The sequence below is a fragment of the Galeopterus variegatus genome, unplaced genomic scaffold, assembly GCF_000696425.1.
Source record: "Galeopterus variegatus unplaced genomic scaffold, G_variegatus-3.0.2 Scaffold1710, whole genome shotgun sequence".
In the NCBI taxonomy this organism is placed as follows: Eukaryota; Metazoa; Chordata; class Mammalia; order Dermoptera; family Cynocephalidae; genus Galeopterus; species Galeopterus variegatus.
This window is the reverse complement of record NW_007727821.1, coordinates 50,613-51,424: the sequence shown is the minus strand read 5'-3', so window position 1 is coordinate 51,424 and position 812 is coordinate 50,613. Positions and strand designations below refer to the sequence as shown.

Sequence of the window (812 nt, the reverse complement as noted above, 5' to 3'; positions counted from 1 at the left end):
TTATCAGCACCACTCTCCCAAGTAAGCCACGGGCTGGCTCCCAAACCAGCTTTAAGGGAGGAAGCTCCTTCGGTTAATTTGTATAGTGCCAAGAACAGCACCTGCTTTTAGCCGATGGAAGTAACAGCTGTGTGTAGTAGATATAGCTACGCAGAACCATGACCCTGTGGGCTGGTAATAAATACCAATATCAGTGTCTTCAGTGCAGAGTGGAACTTGGCCTTTGTCAGATCTAGCCTTTCCTCCATTATGTGTCTTGATTTTTCCAAATGCACTTCTCTCTGGATAGGTTTGTATGCAGTGAAAATCCGAGCGGAGGCCATGCAGGAAGCTTCAGAAGCTGTCCCCAGTGGGATGTTGTCTGTCCTCGGCAAGCCTCAGTCCAAGTTCACCTTCGCTTGTTTGGAAGCCCAGGAACACTGCAAGTCTTTGGGCATAGAGAACCCTGTGTGTGAGGTGTCCAACTACCTCTTTCCTGATTGCAGGGTGATTTCAGGACACCTAGAGGTTGGTGTTGATGGGAACCGTCTTCACAGGCCCCAGTCGAGTATGGAGGGTTGGAATTGCTCCACGCCTGCGAGGCCCCAGTAGTGGAGCAGGTGCTCTGCTGAGCGTGGTCTTTAGGAAGTATGCGAGGGCAGGGGGAGTGTGTGGTAGACTGAGCACTGAAGAGACGGGCAGGAAGCCAGCACACTGCCTGGTTTCACCACGTGCAGATGGGGGTCTGGAACAGATTGCCCAGCCCACATGTGAACTAAAGGGGCTGGACCACGTGATCTCCAGGCTTCCTACTGTACATTCTGGACTTCTCA

General features: G+C 52.0%; 1 protein-coding gene across 1 annotated transcript in view; it reads left to right on the top strand.

Annotated features, from left to right (window-relative positions):
* The window catches only part of MCAT (malonyl CoA:ACP acyltransferase (mitochondrial)), a 23,541-nt gene that overhangs the window by 18,099 nt on the left and 4,630 nt on the right, over positions 1–812 (top strand). Inside the window, exon 5 of the mRNA XM_008578532.1 lies at positions 290–507. Coding sequence (XP_008576754.1) covers positions 290–507 — 218 coding nt within the window. The remainder of the gene's footprint in view (positions 1–289; positions 508–812) is intronic.